Consider the following 21,002-nt stretch of genomic DNA (forward strand, 5'->3'; position numbering starts at 1 on the left):
GGACACTGGAGTGGATCCTATTGCCCTGGAGGGAGACAAATTGGGCCCGTCAAGCCTCATTGCGAGAGTGACTGAAATTGGTTTGTGGTTCTGCTTCTGCACCATCCAATAAAGAGAAGAAACCTCAGAGAGAGCGCAAGAGAGGGGGAAGAGGGAGAGAATGACAGCGAGGGAAAATGAGAGCAAAGGAGCCTGGTTTGGCCATGGCACATTAATGGTGCCAGCGAAGCAGGGAAAAACTGGGTCTTTTTAGTGCTGTAGCACCACTGTGGGGCAGAGTGAACTAACACAGCAGACACACAGCGCACCAGACACACACATAGGCTGCTGTAGTGGAGGCCACTGTCCTGCAGGCAATTTTTGCGGGGGGGGGGGGACGACAATCCTCAGAGATGAAGTCATCGTAAAACCTCACGCAGCTCTGGGATGGAAAGACCCGATGAGATGAGACAGGTTTGTTTGTGCAACAAATTGGGAAAACTAGGGGTGTAACTGACACTCAGCTGTGAGGTCGAGGAAGGAGCTGCCATCAACATCTTGTTATGGCTGGTAAGGAGCCTAGTTAGTTCCCGTAGGTGTGCTGACCTTCCCTGCCTGCGTTGGACAAATGATCAGGTGGATGTTCAAGATAGACGATCCTTTTCTAGCCTTTAAACACACATTTCCTCCATGCTCGGTTAGTGTCACAGAGTTTTGGTAGTATAATGATGGAAAGAGGTCTCACAAAGCAAAGTTCCTTATTTTACTGATGTCGTCAACTTTGCTTCTGTTCGGATGCGTTTTAAAGATATAGTGCCATATTTCTCGGGGGTAGGGGGGGGCACAGAAACGTCCTGTGGTCTCCGCTGTCAAGACTTCGGAGTGTTACTGCGCCCAGCTAAGAAACAGTCCAGCACATAAAACCAGTAAAACCACAAAGTGTCGTTTTTGCACTTTGTTTTTTTGTTCGGATTAAACAAACAAAATATGGAAATATAAAATATATTAACAAAGTGTTAATTAGTGAGCTTTAGAGGTGCTGGTAGGCGAATTTTGTTACCAAGCTAGCTTTGTCCACCTTATGCTAAACTAAGCTAACCGACTGCTAACATGAGAGTGACATTGATTTTCTCATTTATCGGAAAGAGAGAAAATAAACATATTTCCCCAAATGACTAACTTCAAGCATTTGCTACTTCTTAACTATTTTAATCCACCATTAAGACCCATAAAGTTTATGCAATCATTGCTAAAAGCTTCAAAGTCAGTTTTGTATATTTTTTTTGTGTCTAAGAACTTACCTGACGTACAATATGCAGTAAACGACACTCATTTGGTATTCTGAGCAGGTAAATACTCAAAAAAAGTGACCTGGGTTTTTCTGATGTCTAGATGTCAAAGATTAAAACGAGGCCAAACAGCAGCAGGGAGATTCCCAGTTCAACACTGACGCTCAGTATGCTGAGAAATGGTTGAGTTAGTTATGGTTGAATCAAAGTGATAAAAAGACTGAAGACAGAAATCACTGAGAAGACGAAGCTGGAAGCAATGCAACGACAATCACGGAGCGTAGCAAACAACATTCCCCAATCTGTTTGTTTTCCCTGCAGGATCTGAGAGAGAGAGGTGGAATGCACCCACGGTGTGTGTGTGTGTGAAAGCATCGTGAAAAAGTGATGAGACATATTAAGAAATGAAAAGACAATAAGAGGAAGTGAAGTTTTGGTAGAACTGCCACCGGTTGCATCACATATTTAAATACTGTTTGATGTGTGCATGAGTTTGTGTATGTGTGCGCATGTTTAGATATGTCTACGTGTGTGTGTGTGCGTGTGTGCGCGTATGTGTGTGTGTTTCCATGGACAACCGTGGAAAAATGAGTTTAAAACCGGTGAAAAGAAGATGTTAAGAAGGATAGTAAGGACTGGTCCGGCCATCAAGGTCAAATAAAAAAACGACGACAACAGCAACAACAACAACAACAATATCAACATTAACATCAACAACAACAACAACATCAACAACAACAAAATCAAACTGAAAAATGGAAAGGAAAACAAAAACAAAACTCTGGTTCAGAGTGTCTCTTCATCTTTGGTATAAAAATGGCCATCCATGGGCTGCATTTGATCCACAACTAGGAAAGACTACAGAAATTGTCAACAATTTCTTCTATTGCTTTTGCACTGATTGGTTTAAACCGTAAGCTCCTACTGTATCTACTGTTTTTGTTTCACTGCCAGATTTTTTTTTTTTCTGTAGCTTTTTTTTTTCATTTGTTTTATATTTTTTTCTTCTTCTTTTTCTTTTTTTTTTAGTTTTTTTTTTTTTTTTTTTTTTTAACTTTTTGCAGTGTGACAAGCAAAGCGGGCTAAAAACAGCTTAAAGCTCATAAAAAAGGTAAAATGTGGCAGATAAAAAGCACTAATGTCATTGACAGCAACTTTGCCTTGTAAAATAATAATTATGATAATAAAAAACAAGTTCAGCATTTGCAACAGACTGCATCCACAATGCAGCATGTTTTCTTATGTTTTCTTTTTTTTCCTCATTGTGAAAAATCTCTTCAAAGCTTCATCTTTCCCCCCCTCGAGTCTTTTTCCCCCGACAGACATTTTGTTTTCTTCTGACACTTAGTTACCTCTGACATAATAATTATCAAAGTTTTCTTCTAATGAAGAAAAGAAAAAAAGCTCTTCTCTATTAAATCTGTACAGCTTATGTGATAGATTCTTTTTTCCTCTTTATAACAACTCATCCAGTGTCTTGTACCCTCCAAGTGGTCCAAGAGACTGATTTTGTTTGCTTTTTTTTTTTTTTTTTCCTAACCAGACGTCAGACTTTAACTCTGTAAAAAGTTTCTGGCGCCCTTCAAATTAAGGCCATGAAGATTCAAGAAAGAAAAAACACTTTGTTTTTCGAATATATCTAGAAAACTAAAATTTAACACTAGAACATAAAAAATAGTGAAAAGAAATTGTAGCTTAATATCTGAGGAAGACAATCTCTGTGTGTATCTCAAACTTGACTCCCCCTTTCTAATTACAAAATAAACTTCATCACCTACCTTCGCATTCAACCTTTTTTTTTTGTCATTTTGTATTTGTTTTTTTTTTTTTCTCTTTTTTTTTTTAATTGGTTGAGAATTTTCTTTGAGAAACTTTTCTAGCTTCAGCCCAGCCCTTCAGGCAGGTTCCCAGACAAAACAATTTCACTTCTTTGCACTGTGCCCAGCAATTTCCGCATCCCCTTCCTCAGCACTCTTTGCCTCCTCCTTGCTGTTTTTTTCTCATAGGCCAGGTAGGAAATGAAAAAAGTGTCTCTTTTTTGGTGCCTGGGCGATCTGGAAGCAATCTCTTTCTTTTCTCTTTTCCTCACATTCACAGTGCAGCCACCTTCTGTCTCAAGGCAACGCTGTCACAGGAACATTCTCTCAGGTTGTTGCTATCTGATGAAGGAGGAGAAAAAAGAAAGAGAGAGAGAGAGATGTGCAGTTGTAATCAAAGCAGAATATTACAAACACATAAAAGCAGCACTGACGGCTGACGGTCCAGTCAGAGGACTGCAGCAAAATGAAGCACACTCAACTGTTCTGATCAGATCACAAAAGCACAAATTGCTGCCAAAAATGATGAACAAATGACAGCAGCAGCCAGGAATAATTTCAGTCATTTTATAATGGCAGTGTGTAATAATAATAATAATAATAATAATCGCAGAGGGAGCAGCGGAGCAAGACTATTGCATGTGATGTCTTTTTCCCTGCTTACACCTCTCATAATAACATAAAAGATCTCTAACGTCGTGTTTTGCATGTTTCAGCAAAGCATCTCTCACTCCCTGTCAGTCAGCAATCCCCCCCCCCGCCCCCCCTCCCCAAACACACACACACACAAAGCAAACACACAGAGGCTCCTGCTGCGTTGTGGCCGTTGGCTGGTGAGAGCCGATCCACTCTGCCCCACCCGCAAAAATATGCGTTGATCAACCATCCGACTGGGGTGGTTGGTGGAGCAATGCGCTGTGGTTTTGTTGTGAAATGTGTGCTTATTACAACCTTTGGACCACCAACAGAAAAAATACAAGGGTTAAGCTATGTTCTGGTCTTGCTCTATAGCTTGTTTTCTGCTCCTTTGTTGAGGAAATGCTGTTTTAGCTGTGTGTGTGTGTGTGCTCGGGCGTGGGCGACTTGTCATTGCGTTTTGTTGTGAAATGTGTAATGGTTGACGGAGGCAGCTAGCTGTCTCATTAGATGGAGAGCTAATATCTGCAGGGTGTTTTGAGTTGGATAGCACAAATTTTTGTCGTGGTAGATGCTGGTTGTTTGTTAGCGGGAGAGAGGCAAAGTACTCGGGAGCGCGCACGAAACGTCACATCCTTTGGATTTTCACTCATTGGCGATTAATACATATAAAATGCTTCACAATTCTTCCATATAGGACCTTTAACAAAAATATGTGTCAAAGAGAAATACAGTAGCGTGCAAATTTACTGCCTTTGTTATTTGAAAAACATCTCACAAATGCTGATTTTGTATATTTTCCCCTCAGTATGCCAAATAATTCATGGAGGAAGCTTGTCTTTACAAGTAAGAGTGAAAAAGCTGTTTATAAAAGATTTAATGTGTTAGACAATGTGAACTGATGTGAGTCAACAGTGCTTACTAAGACTAAGTGATACGGATATGATATGTAATTTACCTTAAAGTTAACATTATCTATAAACATATATATAGACAATACATTTTCTGGAAAATTAAAGGTCCCCTTTACTCAAAAATGAGTTTCACTCATTGTTCCTTCAGTTGGATGTCTGAGCTTCGCTGTACAGAATGATATATGTGCAGAGTCTGATACTAGATGGCTGTTTATAGTCGCCTGCTGAAGGGGGGAAAGTTTCTTTGTGCTCCCCTTAAATCTTGTTTAAGACGTACGCAAGAGCATGTTTTTGTGACATCACAACCAGTTTGGAAGCAAGCCCTGCTCATTGATTTTAAACATTGCCTACCATAACCTAATACACCCAGATTTATTAAAGGAGTCGATACCTCAGTATCTTGGTATATATGATATAGTGTATATCACAATAAAAAAATAATGATATATTTTAGAGACTAATAAATAAAAACTAGTCTGAGAAGAACAGACAGCAACTGCCCCGCTTCACTGTTTGACTTACTTGGACTGGTATGAGTAAGCAGGAACATGGTCGGCAGCACTGTCCACCTGCATCTGTTGCTGCTGGCCAGCCACCTCCTGTGACGAGGGAGCCACTGTCTGGGGGGAGGCGTCCGTCACCACTCCCTGTGGACACACACAGGGGAAAATGTGTCAGTGTGGAACTTTAACAAGCATCTCTCTGCACCGCTTGACACTTCCTGCTGAAATGTATGTGACTGTATAAAGAAAAAAGCCGCTACAACTATTTCTGTCTACTGTGTACATATTGTACATCTGTACTGTTGCATGTCTGAGGGATCCCTCCTTTGTTGTTTTTCCTGAATTTTGTCTTTTTTTATCTTTTTAAGTTTGGTTTTTTGTGTGTGTGTGTTTTCCTTAACCGAATCAAGGGTTGAAGTTATTATATGTTGTACAGATGATATATAATATAATAAATAAAACTGATTTGAATTGACATATAAAACTGACATATTAAACTATTTCAGTGATATACCAATACATGTATATGTTGAGACATATAACAAGGAAATGCATATAAAATAATGGTGAAGACATCTAGAATTTTCCATTTTTGCACAGTACAAAAATTAATACAATAATTGCTCTCCTAAATTTGAATATTTCAGTCAAGTGTGAAACAGTTCAGTTAAGCACTGAAAGAAAGAAAAAGCATCTTTCATCTAACAATGAAGCTACCTTATCGGGAGGAAAGATGAATAATCTGAACTGAAGTTGTTAAATAAAATATGAAACACAAAATGCAGAATGCAGAGGTAACATCGCCTTACTGTGATTTGACATTGCATGGGGAGACAAATGTACATAATAAATAAAAAATTCTTTAGTACAAAATGTGCTATTTATCCTTGCAGGATTTTACATCTATATATGAGATAATAAAGGATGGCTGTGTGGACTGAATTCATCAAAACAACCCCTTGGCCTTTTTATGTGTCTGGCATTACCGATAGCCCTCATCACTGAGTCATCTCAATCACCTTTAACAAGCTCTCAAGGATACTGTGTCCTGTACATACATCAGCCCTCCAGACACCGGCTGATACAGTGATATACACCCCGCTGCTGACGCTGGCATTGAGAGGACGCTGGTGAGGATGAAATAGGTAAGAGGCGCCCTGGGCTACACTACAACTACATCTCTCTCCATCGTCCCGCTCCTTCATGAGGAAGCCAGTAACTTTGTAAGGAGGGGGAGATACTGCAGGAGGGGGAGGAGGAACTAATGGGTCTGTCAGGGGAAACTGTCAGTGTCTGTGGCTGGTGGGCTAACCAGAGCTCCGTAGCTGACGGATGCGTGTGTTCCAACTACCTACCAGCCCGAACTGGCTGTGGGTAGAGAGAAAGAGAGACAGCACCGCTGGCACTGTGTCTCACTTCAGCTGCTGTCATCTGATACACGACTGATAGTCCATCTAAATACGACCGCACTGTCAGCCGCCAGACAGCCGGCCCGCTCTCCTCACCGGCCTGCCTGCTTGCGTGCCTGCCTGCCTGCCTGCCTGCCCGCCTGCCCGCCCGCTTTCCACGTTCATCATTTCTCTGGCTGGACTGCACGACCTGCCAGGAGCTCAGACAGCCGCTGAGGAAGTGACAAAGTCTGTGTTGCACTTCAAATGTCTTTCCCAAATACTATAAAACTTCTGACTCATCCTGCTTTGCTTGCAGTTTTCATGCTTGTTATTCACTGGTGGTGTGAGGCCATTTGTTTGGGGAATAAGAACAATTTTCCGTGCGCTTCAAATGTAATCTGTCTATTTAATGACTGTTTTGGTCTGTCGATGTGGTGAGCAGGTTTAGAAATAGGCATGTGAGCGCTTGTGGGTGTAAGTGAGTTGGCTGTCAGGAGAAATGAAGGCCCTCCTTTGGGTAAACATCAACAGATTATTTTTGATTATTGGCAAGTACAGTGTGTATGCGTGTGGGTCTTACTTCGACAGGGACGGCTGTTGGAGGCACAGGAGTGTACTGGGGAATGTAGGTCCCTTGCATAGGCGCCGCGGCGGCTGCAGCAGTCATGTACTGAAACACAAACAAAAGACAGACACACATCAAAATCCTTGCACTTGAATGTAATATGATTATAAATAAATATAACATGAAACACACAAATTAAAAGCACAGATATAAAATATGATAGCTGACAACGAGTACTTTCCAAATATCAAAAAAATATTATCTCAATGCCATCCCAAACCACTGGGAAAAGGAGCTTGCTGTGCCCCCAGCGTCCTTTGGAGGGCGCTAAGAGAATATGTGTGCACGCTTAAGAGAGCAGAGCAAAGCAGAAGACAGCCTGCGAGATAGGCAGACGAGAAGGAGGAGGAAGAGGTGTCCTGCTGCTCCACCAAGACTTCACAGGCAGGCAAATGCACCGGGCCACAACTGAGAAGAAGATAAAAAGTAAAAAAGAAAAAAAAAAAAAAAAAAAAGAAGCTAAAGGGAATGAAGGGGAGTGAGAGAGAGGGAAGAGAAAGCAGGAGGTCTGTTGCCTGTGGCCTATATTCCTTTAGACATGCCTGCCCTGGCTTTTAACTGGGTGCTAGCTCGCTCCATGATGGCCATTTTACAGATGTGACACAGGTTCCGTTACATGACAGCCACGGGGCTTTCACATGCAATATGAATGAAGACACGGCACTTTGTGTGAGCCTTTTTTCTCTGACTTGCTGTGAATACTTTGTGTGTGTGTGTGTGTGTGTGTGTGTGGTGGTGAACACGCATGCCAGTGAAAGCCTGAATTGCCAGTGTGTGTGCTTCTTTTTAATTAGCACATGCCTGTGCATAAAAGATGACTTATCACTTTGTCTGTCCAACTGTGTTCTCCAGCATGCAGCTGTGTATAGTGTGTGTGTGTGTGTGTGTGTGTGTGTGTGTTGGGAACATACATGCATGTCTGTGTTAGTGTGTGAGTGTGTGTCTGTGTGTGTGCCTTTGAGAGACAGACAAAGACAAAGAGGCTTGGAACGATAATGCTGCAGTACAGCGCCAACGGATGTGATCCCAGATAAAAGCCACCAGGCTGCCTCTCCGCCTCTCCTCGTCTTCCTGCTGCTTTTCCGGACCAAGGAAAAAGGGAAGTACTATCCCGTTCTTCTGTCTTATTTTTTCCTTTTGCCTTTCAGTCCCTCTGCCAGTACGAAAAGTGTAGCGGCAGTATGCTATAGGAGGCAGTAATGGAGGGGATGTGGAGGAGCTGTGGAGCCTTTCTTGGCTGTGGGCCCGGCGGTGCTGGTGAAGTGTCATTACCGGCAGCGTTGCTAATGGATCGGGTACGGCTCCACCGCTCACCGCTAATGAGAGCAGCTAAAGGCCATGGACATGGGTGATTAACTCCCCCACCGTCGCTACACATGGCCAGGAGGATGCCCTAGGATGGATGTTAGTGTGCGTTCGTATGTGAGTGTGACTGTGTGAATTTAAGGTTATCGCACCTTCAGGGCTGTCACACTCAGGATGGGGTGAGACGGCATATCCAGACTTCCTGACACATTACCACATTACCTCTCTGTGTCATCCCTTCTTCCCCCTCACCTTCCTGTCACTTCCCTCTCTCTCTCGCACTCAACCTGCTATCGTCTAAAAGGGCCTATCAGATTGTTGAAGTGACCTTCTCCCTGGTGAATCGAAACCATGCATACCAATTTTCCTCAGACTTTTTGTCTTCACCCCTCCTTCCCATTTACTTATTCAGCCAACTCACCTGTGAGGGCTGCATGAAAGCAAATGAAGGGAAGCGGGAGATAATTAGCAATATCAAAATCTCCCTGTCAAAGGGAGCGTGTCCATTTGAAATGTTATATTTCTCTGCAGGACTGCAAAAAGAATTTAAATTAGATTTAACAAGAAAATTTAATAAGATAAGATTTTTTCTCCTACCATAACCATTAGTTAACCTATTTAATGTGGCAGGTTGAGCAGGGCATATTTCTGCAGTCGCTGCTGTGGCAAGTCAGGGGATGTCAAGCCCGGCTCCAGTGAAATAGGTTGCTATGGTGATAAAGATGGTTTTTGTCCAATCTCAACTCTTTTAATACTTCCGTGTCCATAGTCAGGGGACAGGTTTGGGCAATATAAAGCATCCCTAATTGGCAATAAATGGTGTTTCAGTCCTGTAGCACACAGCCACACATATACATCTATGCACATGCACGCACACACACACACACCTGCGCCTGAAGCAGATGGCGGGTGTGTATGTTTGATGAAAGGGAGGCCTGAATAGCTCCTTAACGAGGCTGGTGTGAGTGGAATCCTTAAGTCTCTTCTCTACCATCACTCTCCATGACATACACCTATAACTACAGTCTAAAGTCAAACCGCAATGCAGCAATGCCAGGACAAAAATCCATACCATAGACGGACCCATTTTGGTACCACAGTGGTTTGGGCAACAGCTTAATATACTGTAAGAAGGTGCAGCTTATGTTTGATGGATAAAAGGATGATGAGATAATTTTCTGCATTCAGTTTTCCACGTTAACAAGAATACAATCTTCCTAGATTGTAGTTCTGACTCCGATGTAATGGAGCACAGCATGTTAGCATGTTAAAATGTTTAAATAAATCATCCACTTCTCTGTCAGTCTCCACATCTATCAATCCCATCTTTGGTGACGTGCTGTTCTGTTGCATCGTCTGCAAGGTGGAGGATAACAGTTGGTCAAGGCAAGAGCATCCAGCTACTCAGTGTAGGTTATTAATGGCAGAGCGGTGTGAGGATGGGCTCTGATGACTATTGATCTTAGCTGTGGGACTCCAACATGATGGGAACTATTGGGGCTGCACACCAGCAGCTGTGAATCACAGCACTGTACCACTTCACCAAGAAAAGCCCTCCATATCTCGGCCCCTAGGCTATGTTAACACCCTGCCTGAGGAGATTTATACTGGCAAATTGTCAGTGTCATCTTTTAAATCACCTCTTTAAACACATTCTTATCAGCAGGTTTTTACAGTATATGATTTTACTGGTTTACTAAGTTTAAGTATAGATGCAGTTGTTATATTGTAGTGCTCTGTTTGTTATAAGAGTCAATTTTTGTGTAAAGATGTGTTTTTTTTTTATTTAGGCTTTTAAATTTGGTAAAGGTTTTTCAGGTTTTTATCTTTAAAGCAGTATTAACAGATTTTTTTGGTCAGTTGTGGGCAGTACAACAATGACTGATTTAATTTAATTTCTTATTGAGTTGAAATGGTGAAGGTGTTAGCAATCTATTTACACATCCAGCAGATAGGAGGCAAGATTAGCATTCATGCAAATCCAACATTCACTCATCATTCATCACTATTACTGACCCCATATTATACATGTGATTTTTTTGCTACTTTAAAGATTGCTTGATGCAGCTTTAAGTAAAAGTAAAACACTATTAATAAACCCAAACTGTGCAGTAACCGCTTCCCTCTGTACCACAGAGCATGCATCGATAAGCCTCAAATGACAGAATTGCTGCTGGTCTTTTTATTATCCAGATCCAAAGTTTCAGGCATAAGATCTGACTGCACCCCTGAGTCTGCTGCTTCCTGTAAGCCGATGCCCTTAATTCTCACACAAATTCAGAATTAAGTTAATATTTAGCACACGATTCAGATTTAGAGTACATAATTTAAATTCATAAAACAAACTTTGAATATAGATCACATATTTCAAATTCAGGACATTAAATTTAAAGTGTGGCAAAACTCTTGCACCATAGTTCTTGGCTGTGAGCCCTCTAAAACATTCAAAATGCACTGTAAAATTTAAAAATGCAATAAAAGCATGTCCCTCCCTTAACTACTTCCCTCAAGGTCCTGCAAGGACCTCTGCTCAGTGGCTCTGGGAATCACCCAGGTGTCAACATGTGTTACTGTCTGAATGTGAAGCTACAAGAAAAGAGTGTGCATGGTCAGTAAACTTTTCCCGGGTGAGTGAAGGTTAAATATAGCCATGCACAGTTATGGAAATGCAGAATAACATACTGTACTCATACTTCCCAAAAGAAAACAAAGGGAAACAGCCCAGATAATAGCGGAAAGCTCCTCACACAAATCTGTCTTCCAGGGACACAGAGGCTGTCAATCACCACTGTCACCATGACAACAGAGACCTGGGTTCTACATGCCATGACAGGAATAGGATGGAGAACACAGAGGGAAGGTCACCTCTTGTCATGTCAAACACTGTGTCGCTCACACACAAACGCAGACATTGACATGCGTGCAAACACACACGCACATGCACACCAACACACACACACACACACACAAATACTAAAATGACAGAGCATATGCACATCCACAGCGACACAGTGGCATGTGCAAACACCAGCCATGACAGATAGACTCCTGTTAAGTGATGGGAGCTCCGAGATGGTAAATAAATCAGTAACAGAGCAATATGCACCAAACATGATAAAATAAATCAGTGAGGAGCATGGATGGCATGTTTATGTGTGCCATCCATAAACAGTAAGCCTGAGGTTTCTAGCATTCTGTAATCATGTTGCCAAGACCGACAGACACCAAACTGAGCTGAGTGAGTAGAGATGTTTTTTTAAAACAGAACATTTTCTGGAGAAGAGGCCGAATTCCAAAGCAGTGACCATCAGAGAGCACTGATCCATGCTTCCTCATTATGAGGAGAGGATTTCCTTGCCACTCCTGTTTAATAGGCCTGACCCTCCGTGCCGATCAACACTCTCGACGGCGCAAAATAACACAGCGTTCTCGGAAAGCTACGGTCACCACACCAGTTCCACTGCTTGGGTGGACCGGGAACATTTGGTTCTTTTCTTGGAGAGAAGAAAGCCACAGCCATACACAAACAGCCGCAGAGAGTCCTGGAACAGCCAAGAGTATTCTGAGGTGTGGCTTCTCCTTCAGCGGCCAGAGGCATGATAAATTGTTGACGTTGGAGACGCTGCTCATGGCAGGTGCTCTTCTGTGGCGAATGTTAAGTCACGTGACCAGTGGGGGCAATCAAAACAACCCTACCACATGCGTGTACACTCGAGGAATGTGCTCTGAGAGTATGTGGTGTCAAGTCCAGTTTACTACATGGATAGTTAAAGATCCTGGTTCCCAACCCCTCTTTTAACAGACTTTCCCAATCAGGCAGTATGAAAGAGTTTTCACATCTGGCTTAAGAATGAGCTTTATAGGAAACACGTCTCAATTCCCAGAGATGATCAAGTGTGGCATGCCGTGTGTGCAGCTCAGCCATAGAAAAGTTATGCTACACAGCATATCGCCTCAGGAAAGCTAAGCAGGCAGAAAGGGGAGGGGCAGAGAGAGTAAACTAGAAATAAAAAAAAAAGGAGAGAGAGTGCCTTAACCCACTTTCTGCTATAATACAACCCATCAAACATCAGAAGCCATCATCATAGATTAGCCTGTCTCTAATCCAGGCTGTTAGCACAGCTGGGGCAGATTAGGGAGGGGGCATTCCTGACAGAGCCAACATGGCGTCACAGTCGCTGACAGCTCACCTGGAAACACATGGGTAACTGTACAATACAGCACTGTTCCAATCATACACACACACAAAGAGATCAAACGTAGTGCCGGAGCAAAGCTGCCTGCTTGCCTGCCCCCGGGCAGCAGGGTTAGGGCAGGAAGTCAGGCTTCAGAACTGTGTGACACCTCTAAGTCGACTTGATCCTGAAACAGGGGGGAGTTCCTGGTTTAGGGGGCAGTGACTGTAAGCATGTGTGTGTGTGTTTGTGTGTGGAATAAAGAAAACTGATGGAGTGATAGATTTGATGTGTGATTTAGAGAGTGAGGGAGACAGAAAGTGTGAGAAAGAAACAAATTAGAGGGTGAAAGTGAGGAAGGTGGAGAACAGAGAGCCCTGTCACACTGTTAAGCTTCGCAGGAAATCTGTTTAATGTGGAAGATCAGGGAGGAAATGTGCTCTCCCAATATCTGGTGGTGAATGCATGCAGTGTAAAACAAATGATACGGCAGCTCCATGGCAGAGCACATGTGGCGACAGCCTAAGACGATTTGGCTCTCTTGAAAAGAAAAGTAAAATCCCTGTCTCACTCAGTGTGTACTTTGTTTCTGAACTAAATGAATAATGTTTCCCAAAAATAAGAGGCCTCCAAATTATCCTCCTGACCCATACCTATGGCGTAATGGAGACCTGCTGTTTTCTTTCTCAACACTTAATTTTCTGTCTCAACTCTTGAGAGCGGATGTACTTTTAGATATTTAGTCTTGCTGGACTTGTACTGTATGATGAAAAAGAATAACAGTGAAACACTTAGCTATGAATACATTTTAAGTACCTGTCTATGAACAGATTTGCAGTGGGAATAGGTGTAGTTTCCAAAATTACATCATGGGTTCATCAACCCTAAAAATTACGTGTATGCTACTCCCTGCATTTACATTCATTTATCAATCTAGCAAGTAACACATGATGAAATTGGTTGCTGTGCTTTCCAAAGTGATGGTAATTTAATAAAAGATTAAGAGATGCTATGTAAATTGCTGTGTCAATTATAATCTGAAGATGGGAGTTGGCAAATGTGGAATGATGATGAAATGATGAGATCATCCAAATAAGAGTTAGACCAAGGTCAAGATGAATTAGTACATTATGAGAGGAACCTGATTTTTTTTTTAAAAGCATAGAGACCATAGTTGTCAAAGTAGTTACATGTCCCTGAAGAAACAAAGTATCACAACTTAAAGATCAACATTAAGTCTCCATAGGAAATTACACAGTAATTTATCTACACACACACATAAACTAAAAGGAGTAAAAAACATAACAGTTAGCCCATCAGTAAATTAACAGTTGCTTAGAGTGTTGTATTAGCCTCGGGCAGCCAACGTAGTATAATAGCCATGTTAGCAGTAAACTGCAGAAAAACTAATTAATCAAAATTCACAAAACAGCTGTAATAAAAAGAATACCTACAGATAATGCCCTAACAACAGCATTTGGGGAGTAGGTAAAATATGGCTGTCAATATTTGGTTGGTCACAGATGTGACAAAAGACTGAGATTGTGTTGAAAATCACCCACTATTTACCCTATTATCTCTACCCTACGCCATTGTATTTGAGTATCAAAATGCTAACAATCCCACAATGCAACTCTCCACATTTTAGAAATGCTAAAATTACCGTGTGACTCTACATCTGATGGTGATGATGCTAAATGATGATGATTAGTGAGTGCCCTGAAATCTTGTTTTGCTGCTCATTATTAAGTTAAGTATTTATTGTCTATTATACAGGGAGCGGTGAATGAGTGAATAAGGGAATGATTTTGGACACAGCTATGATGTCACAATGTAACACAATACAATAATAGAACAATAGACACAGAATGTTCAACTGAAACCAACTGCTGGTGGCAGAATAAGCCTGTTTTAAGAGGCTATTGTGACTTAGTATCAACTGTAAGCAAAAATGTAGATCTAATTGTTTGTTTTCTGGAAAAATCATGAGAATTCAGTTGTTTTTCCAGCCCCGAGTAGTGTTCCCACCTATCAGACAAGCAGAAAGTGCACAAAGCACTTCCTGATCCTCCTAAAGCTTACTGCCGGTAACAACTGAAACCGCCTCAGATGAGTGTATCAGCATTTTGATCAACTCTGAGCTTTCTCTCATCCGAATTACGGCAACTATAGACAGTAAGAGCACGCTTGTGTTTGTGTTTCGGTATGTGGATGGTATCCATCATTGCAGTGCAGTGAGGATTATACTCACACTTCCTGTAGTGCCCAGGGACAGATGGTTCATCTGCTGGGTGAGAGGGCCCATCATGCTGGCAGGCTGCATGGACATAGTGTGGTCCATGGCTGGCGTGATCACTGCACCCTGGAGGAAGGAAGGAAGAGACAAGGAGAAAGTGAGAGGAGAAGGGAGCAACAGAAGAGAGGAGATTGTGTATATTCTTTAATTCCTCTTTTCAGATCCCCATTAGCTTCATTAGCTTCCCTGTTAGCACAAAGCGATTGCTAGTCCTTTTGAAATATACAGTAAATCAACGGAAAAAGAAAAGACAGAACAAGTGAACTGATTTTGCAAATGACAGGAGGTAGATATGAGCGTTTGTAGAAAAGAAAATAAGGTGAGAGGAAGGACGGAGGTGGCAGGGAAGGTTAAAGGAAGTTGAAATTGGAATGGAGAGCAGGAGAGAGAAAGCAAACAGGAAGTAAGGAGCAGAAAGTTGGGGAAGTTTTTTGGAATTGTCAAAATGATAAAAGCAGTGAAGAGAGTGTGGGAGAGAAAAAGAAAAAAAAGGGTGGGGCCCAAGCAGGGGTGATATAAGGATAAACACAGCCAGAGAAGAAGAAGAAGGGAAAGGGGACAGTGTCAATAAACAGCGACAGAACACAGGGATATTTTCAAGATCAATACACACTATTGTCTTTGGTCCATCAAAAATGGTCAATATCTGCGTTCATTGATTGCTGAGAGAGGATGCTTCTCCTCTCTCACTCCCTCCCTGTCTCTCATTCACTCACTCGCGAGCCTCCCCTCCTGGTATAATGCGCGGCATGTTTTCCCTAACGGGCAGATGAGAACGCTAGGAGCTTCTTTTTCACGGTGCAGTGGAACATGAGGGAAAGTGATGAAACCATTGTTGCTCTTTCATCCCTTGTCATGATAGCTCCATTTCCCCAGCACTGATGCCTCGGGAGGAACGCGTTCAAAACCAAGCCCTCTTCCTCTGCTCGGCTCGCGTCTCTTCTCACTTTGTGTGTGTGTGTGCGTCTGTAAGTGTGCCTATGTGTGTCTGCGGGTAAGCCTGCAACACACTCTGTGTAACAGCATTTGTGCACAAGTGTGAAAAAGATAGAAAGTGTCTATGTGTGTGTATATAAGTGTGCAACTCCAATAGCGTATACATGTGTGTGTGTGTGTGTGTGTTTGTGCGTGTGCATGTGCGCACCCCACTGGTGACTCTGTGTGGGCTTATTGGAGAACAAACTGTGCAGACACAGCCTGTCAGAATCGCTCTGCTTGTCTACTCCCTGCATTCACAACACAGTCAGCTAACTCTCTCTCTCTCTCTCTCTCTCTCTCTCTCCTCCCTCCTCCCCCTCCTCTTCTTCCTCTCCCTCCTCAACTCCATATGCAAGCTTCATGTGATCCTTCACGGAGTTTCACCTCTAGACAAAAAGAAAGAAACCGGGTGGAATGAACAGAAGTTGAGGAGCTGCAATTAGTGGTGAAAGAAATGTTCAGATCCTTTACTAAAAGTGGCTGTAATCGATATTTTTACAACAATGGATAAAATGTGTGACGTGAAAGGTGTCGTTCATAGTGATTAACCTAAAGATAATTTTTTGGCTTTCAGGCTCTCAATTTTACTGTCTTTTTACACATTTATTTGTCTTGTAGTTTTCAAAATGTTATGATAGCTTTTTACTCATCAATTTCAGTGCTTAGATCTGGAGATGTAGTGACATATTATTGCAGGTTTATGTAATAATGTAAACAATATAAAGTAAAAGTAGCGCATTTAAAAACATATTGTCATTGTTATGTTATTATATATTATATAACTGGCTTATTATTACAAATGCCTTTATGTGTAAGCAGTATTTTAATGATGTCTTTGGTCAAGGTGAAATTAAATTTAACTACTTTATATGCTGTTGGGTATTTTACAAGTCGACTATTTACAAGGTGGTAAATATAGCTGTCAAATAAATGTAGTGGAGTAAAAAGTACAATGTTTCCCTGCAAAATGTAATGAAGTATAAACTAGCACATAATGGAAATACCTAATACTTAGTTCCGTTCTACTACTGGCTGTGATAGATGAAAAAAAAAGTCGAGGGGAAGTGAGGAAAGCGGTAGAAAGTGTTTGTGAGGACAGGAGAGAGATGATTAAGGAGAGAGCTGATGGAGGTCATGAGGAAGACGGCAGTGAGGAGAGGCGGACGGGAGGGAGGGAGGAGAGAGAATTTGCAAGGAGAGGGGAAGCCAAGGGACACACAGTGAGAAAGCGAGAGAAGACAAAGAAAGAGGAAGAAAAAGAGAGAGGGCGAGGAAGGGAGAAGGGAAGAGAAAGAGAGGAGTGAGAGGGAAGCAGCAGGAGCTGTGGGCTACCTGTTACTGATTCAGCCTCTGACAATGCCTTTATAATGGGAAAGGGAGAGCAACGGAAAGGCTTAATTCACAGACGTGTCAGGGAGAGTTAAGCCGATTTGTGATTTCGATTTTCTGTGTTTGTGAGACTGAGTGTCTGTGAGAGAGGGGGTTTTAGTGTGTGTGTGTGTGTGTGTGTGTGTGGGTGTCTACCTGGTTGTGTGTCTGTCCACAGACAGACTAGAGAAGAAAGAAAATGAGAGAGACTGACACAAAGAGACAATATATATTTTTTGATTTGTCCTCTGTGTGTGTGTGTGTGTGTGTGTGGAAAAAAGAGAGGAAGATGAAGAGAGAGAAACATAATGGATGCTGCAGATGTATCTGTTACAAATGTATGAGATGATCCTCACAGATCTCCTAAATGTATGCACATGTTATGGTGTGTGTGTATGTGTGTGTGTGTGTGTGTGTGTGTGTGCCTGTGCGACTACATGTGTGTCTGTGAGAAACCTATCTTGCTTAAGATGGTATTGATCCTGCTCCAGACAGGAGACAGATGATATCAGCGTCCTGGTTGTTAAATACGTTGATATACACTCAACGACTAGAGACCATGTACAGTAAATAAGAAATCTTGTAAAAAATCTTACAACCAGCAGTGTTTTTTAATGACTGCTCATTACAAGTAAATAGCGACTGCTACGACTGATGGAGTGCTGATCTGTATCAGCTGATATTCATTTCTCAGTCTTTGAATTTGCTGATCAGATATAACAATTGTAAAATAGGCAAAGCAAATACATAAATGTCACACAGATAGTGAGTGTTTTTATTGCCTGAGCCATTATGGCTGAAGGATCTCCACCTCGCCCAGTAAGCTGTTTACATACAGCACATTTAGGTAGGTAGTATATTTGGGCTGTTAGTATCTAGCTGGGGGAGTCTGATAACACGGTATGAGATTTAAAAAAAAAAAAAAGAGTATTGTTATTCAATAAAACAGTATTTGAGGATTATTTCTTTGGTTTTGTATGCCCACAACAGAAGCCAATTTGCTTGAATGTGACTTTGATCGCTAGTTTATTGCAGTATTTCATCCAGTTTTGTGAATGTGAAAGCAACATCACACTGGGACTGACGATGACTACCATCAAGCATTTGCAACTGAGATGTCACTTTTTGGTTTGTATCTGTGTGTCTAAAAGATATGCAAAACAGCCTTTTTAATGTTTTCTATCTGTTTTGTGAAGCAGTTGAGTGAGACCTAGCCAGACTTTTTATAGACAGAAGGATACCTTTGCTTAGTTTGGGAGGTGTAATCAAGTATTACAAAATGTAATGAAGCACTGGTCACAATAAATATCCATCTTTAATATAAAATAACAGTATTTAGAGTAAAAATAGGAGCATGAAACCTTAGAGCGAGAGACGGGTTATGTGTTTTTTTACTGTATGTCTTCTGCAGAGGCTCCGGATAAAAATCTTGTAAAAACTGGCTGATTTTGATGACTTATAACCGTGATCAGTATCTATAAATTCTGATCAGAGCACCCCTACAGCCAACTATTTTGATCATCTCTATTGCTGCTGCAGGTTATAATATCCAACATTATTGCCTATCTACAGTGTTGCTTCAAACTGTTGCTGATATATCACTACCTTCGGGCGGTAGCAATGCCCTCGCTCTGACTGAAAACAGCCCGAGGCCACAAAGAGAAGCTTATATACACCGATCCTCACCTCATAGGTGATGATGATGTTTCACTGCTAGCAGAAAGGTCTTTGGTTATGGAAACCAGTGTTCTGTACTGTTTGGACAATGTTCACAAAATCACTAATAGCCTAAAGAAGAAGAAGAAGTAAGAAATAAAAAAAAAAGTTTTCAAAGTGAATGTGCTTTCTGACAGGTGAAACATGAACACCGGTGGGAAAAAAGGACAATTTCATTCAACACAGAAGAAAAAAGGCACATTAAAAGCCTCAAAAATGCTAAACAATGACCACGGCTGTATCCCTGAGTCTTCAACTCAAACAAAGCATCACTTGTGTTGTCCACATGAAAGAGGACCCGCGCTTGACTCAACACATTCCTCTGTGTATTTGACAGTTGGGTTTCTCCATGTGAGGTTCTGTGGTTTGGATACTGATGCTGGTGTGTATGTTAGTGTGTTTTGTGTCTGCGCAAATGTGACACACACACACACGCTGCTGGATACTTGCACCAGCTCCACGCCATGGAACTCAGTAATTCTGCTGAAGGGTTAGTACTATAGACTTTTCTCCATCTCCAGTGACACACACACACAGACTAAGCTTGTTCAGTCAGTCGTTATTGGTCTGGAAAGCCTGGTGTTATAACAGAACATCTGCTGATGATTGACTGGTAACTATATACAGTACAGAATGCCAGGGACCCTAAATACTACAGGCTTGCCCACCTGATGGGTATATGAAACTGTAGCCATAGAAACCACAAAATAAAACACAATATTGGCTCTGACATGATCTGAATGTGTGTGTACTGTAAAGGTTCTTAATTACCTTCTTCTTTATTTGTTTTTTATTCAGACTTTACAAAAACTACCCATAACTTTGCCTTTGCCTACCTCAACTATGGCCACAGTTTGGAGACGCCCTCAGGCACCTTCTCTGTTCTTGTAAGCCCAGAAAAGAGAGCCAACATCCTGGGTCTTTTGCTCTAATCCGCAGCATGAATCCCTCCTTGGGGCAAATAAGACTACCAGGGCTGCCCTACTACTACCAACACAGTCTGTCTATAAGAGTACCATAGACTAAGTGAGGAAGGTGAGTTGCTCGTTTTACCCGACAGTTAGATTGAAGGAGCAGAAAAACAGCGGTGCACGCTGTTGAATAGCAATAAATGAAGCCCAGTGCCACACAAGTTGACACTGATGCAGAAAGCTGCTTATCTAGCCCTCTGCCATCATGTTGAAATTTGAAATCTCATTTTTAAGGGTTTTGAAAAGCCTAATTGCAAACATGAGAACCTACAGGGAAATCATTACTGTGAAAATGAAGCAGCCGAGGGGCCACAACAATGTATGTTAACAGATTAATATGTGGAGCCTGGTACCGATGAAGGATATCTCACCTCTGGCAAAGATGTTTATCTACTGTGTATCTGTTTGTCCTCCACAATGAAATGAAAATGAGAGGGATGATGGATCAGCTCCCTTCCATTTATTGATTTATTTGTCTGTCCATCATGTGCAATATCTCAGATGATGCAGGTTGAATTACAATAAAAACCACCGCGATTCAGAATTTTCAAAATTACACCAGTTGGAATGGGTGGTGCTGTAGGCTACAATTAAAATATGGTGACATATTTGTTACTAATTGGCCATGATTGATATTGTTCATAACAATTGTTGTATATGAGCATGTGTGAGAAAGAGAGACATCCAAACAATTAATTTAATCAGAACGCTCATGGTAATGAGGTTATTATCAAAAAGTAATAACTGACATGTCCTCATTGACAAGGACACTGTATTTAGTTGGATTTGTGCTATGTATTCTGTGTGTGTGTGCGCATATATGTGTGTACGAAAGAGAATAAGGGTGTTAGATGAAGCATGTAACAGTATTTGTCATGTCTTCATGGGAGGTCCATTCCTCTCCACGCTCGGACTGCACTCGTTTATCAGCTGTTGTCTGACTGCCTTTTATAGACAAATGGATCATTTCACACACAAGGATCTCTCCAGAATATTTGCTCTATTTACAAAAGCAAAAAAAAAGATTAGAAATCCAATT

General features: G+C 41.6%; 1 protein-coding gene across 6 annotated transcripts in view; it reads right to left on the reverse strand.

Annotated features, from left to right (window-relative positions):
- Window positions 1–2,775: 2,775 nt before the first annotated feature.
- Window positions 2,776–21,002, reverse strand: part of LOC137198715 (RNA-binding motif, single-stranded-interacting protein 3) — a 297,503-nt gene continuing 279,276 nt past the window's right edge. For all 6 annotated transcript variants that reach the window (XM_067612609.1, XM_067612611.1, XM_067612610.1 and 3 more), the window contains 4 exons: window positions 14,886–14,996; window positions 7,110–7,199; window positions 5,158–5,282; window positions 2,776–3,427 (listed from right to left, as the gene is read on the reverse strand). In XM_067612609.1, the coding sequence (XP_067468710.1) occupies window positions 3,424–3,427; window positions 5,158–5,282; window positions 7,110–7,199; window positions 14,886–14,996 (330 nt within the window). In that variant the 3' untranslated portion in view covers window positions 2,776–3,423. The remainder of the gene's footprint in view (window positions 3,428–5,157; window positions 5,283–7,109; window positions 7,200–14,885; window positions 14,997–21,002) is intronic.

This window comes from Thunnus thynnus, chromosome 15 (assembly GCF_963924715.1).
Source record: "Thunnus thynnus chromosome 15, fThuThy2.1, whole genome shotgun sequence".
NCBI classification, from domain to species: domain Eukaryota; kingdom Metazoa; phylum Chordata; class Actinopteri; order Scombriformes; family Scombridae; genus Thunnus; species Thunnus thynnus.